The sequence below is a fragment of the Seriola lalandi genome, unplaced genomic scaffold (assembly GCF_002814215.2).
Source record: "Seriola lalandi dorsalis isolate HSWRI2012SDOR001 ecotype SW California unplaced genomic scaffold, Sedor1 jcf7180002054963, whole genome shotgun sequence".
In the NCBI taxonomy this organism is placed as follows: domain Eukaryota; kingdom Metazoa; phylum Chordata; class Actinopteri; order Carangiformes; family Carangidae; genus Seriola; species Seriola lalandi.
In genome coordinates this window covers 98,428-99,655 of record NW_019525514.1, presented here as the reverse complement: position 1 = coordinate 99,655, position 1,228 = coordinate 98,428, and the positions used below count along the sequence as shown (strand labels likewise).

The following is a 1,228-nucleotide window of genomic DNA, read 5'->3' as shown; positions in this document are numbered from 1 at the left end:
CCTCGCTGCAGTCGGCCCCGGTTCGAATCCCGCATCGGACGGCCTTTCACTGCATGTCATTCCCCCTCTCTCTGCCTCCCCGTTTCCTGTCACTCTCCACTGTGCTGTCCATTAAAGGCATAAAAGCCCAAAAAAAATACTTTAAAAAAAAAAAAAGAATAGAGCATCAAATACTTCAAATAGGAGAAGAGATTACACATCACCAAAAACATAAAGTGTGATTTTATTTGAATACTAATGTTATTTCTGTTCTTGTTCATATCATCTCTTCAGACTGAATGACTGTAACCTCTCAGAGAGAAGCTGTGAAGCTCTGTCCTCAGTCCTCAGCTCCCAGTCCTCCAGTCTGAGACACCTGGACCTGAGTAACAACAACCTGCAGGATTCAGGAGTGAAGCTGATCTCTGCTGGACTGGAGAGTCCACACTGTGCACTGGAGACTCTCAGGTCAGGTCAACCTGTTCAGATATGATCAATGTTCTAATCCTGATCAATAACAGATAAACCTGTGCATGCTCCTTCTGTTTATTATTATAGATCCAGTTATAGTCGTTTAAGAGCGATTCACAAAGCCATTTAGCGCTAAAAGCTCGTAAGTCTGGGAGAAGTTAGAAGTAGTGGAGAAGACTCCTAACTCACTGAGACCAAATCAATAAGAATCTTAAAGGGCTGCTGTCATTCCACGTCGCAGTGTTTTGGAAACTTCACACGATGCTGAATCACTGAAAAGATACGACTCAATCAGGAGGGAATAATGATCGTTGTGGAGTTTGTGAAGGATTAAATAACATCTCCAACTGAAACAACCCGATCAGCGTGGAAATTAAGTGTTTGGTAACGCTGCGTTACTTGGCAACAGAGAAAAAACGTTCTATTCACCAAACAATAAGTGCGCTCTGACCCGACATCCCGATAGCTCGTCTGTGAAAATTGATGTCAGCCATAGCAACGGAGTTACACTCTTAGGATAAGAGTTTTCACTTCTCTTTACTTAAAGTTGGTCTCAGCAGCTTTGTGAACAGGTCTTAGGAGAAAACCTTTAGCGGGACTTTGGAGAACTCTTAGTTGTAAGATAAAATGCTTTGTGAATATGGGATGTAGTGGTAGGATGTACCCCAGAGTAGTGCTGACCAATAAATTATATTTTCATCCTCATGGTTTCACCCCCCCACCCCCCCTTTCAGTAAAAAACTTTCAGTGATTTTCTTCTTCTTCAGCTTCATATCAA

At 42.3% G+C, this 1,228-nt stretch overlaps 1 protein-coding gene across 1 annotated transcript in view; it reads left to right on the top strand.

Moving 5' to 3' along the window:
- Nucleotides 1-247: 247 nt before the first annotated feature.
- Nucleotides 248-1,228, top strand: part of LOC147817407 (uncharacterized) — a gene marked incomplete at its 5' end in the record, with an annotated part of 28,617 nt that continues 27,636 nt past the window's right edge. The window contains one exon of the mRNA XM_087170840.1: nucleotides 248-447. Coding sequence (XP_087026966.1) covers nucleotides 248-447 — 200 coding nt within the window. The remainder of the gene's footprint in view (nucleotides 448-1,228) is intronic.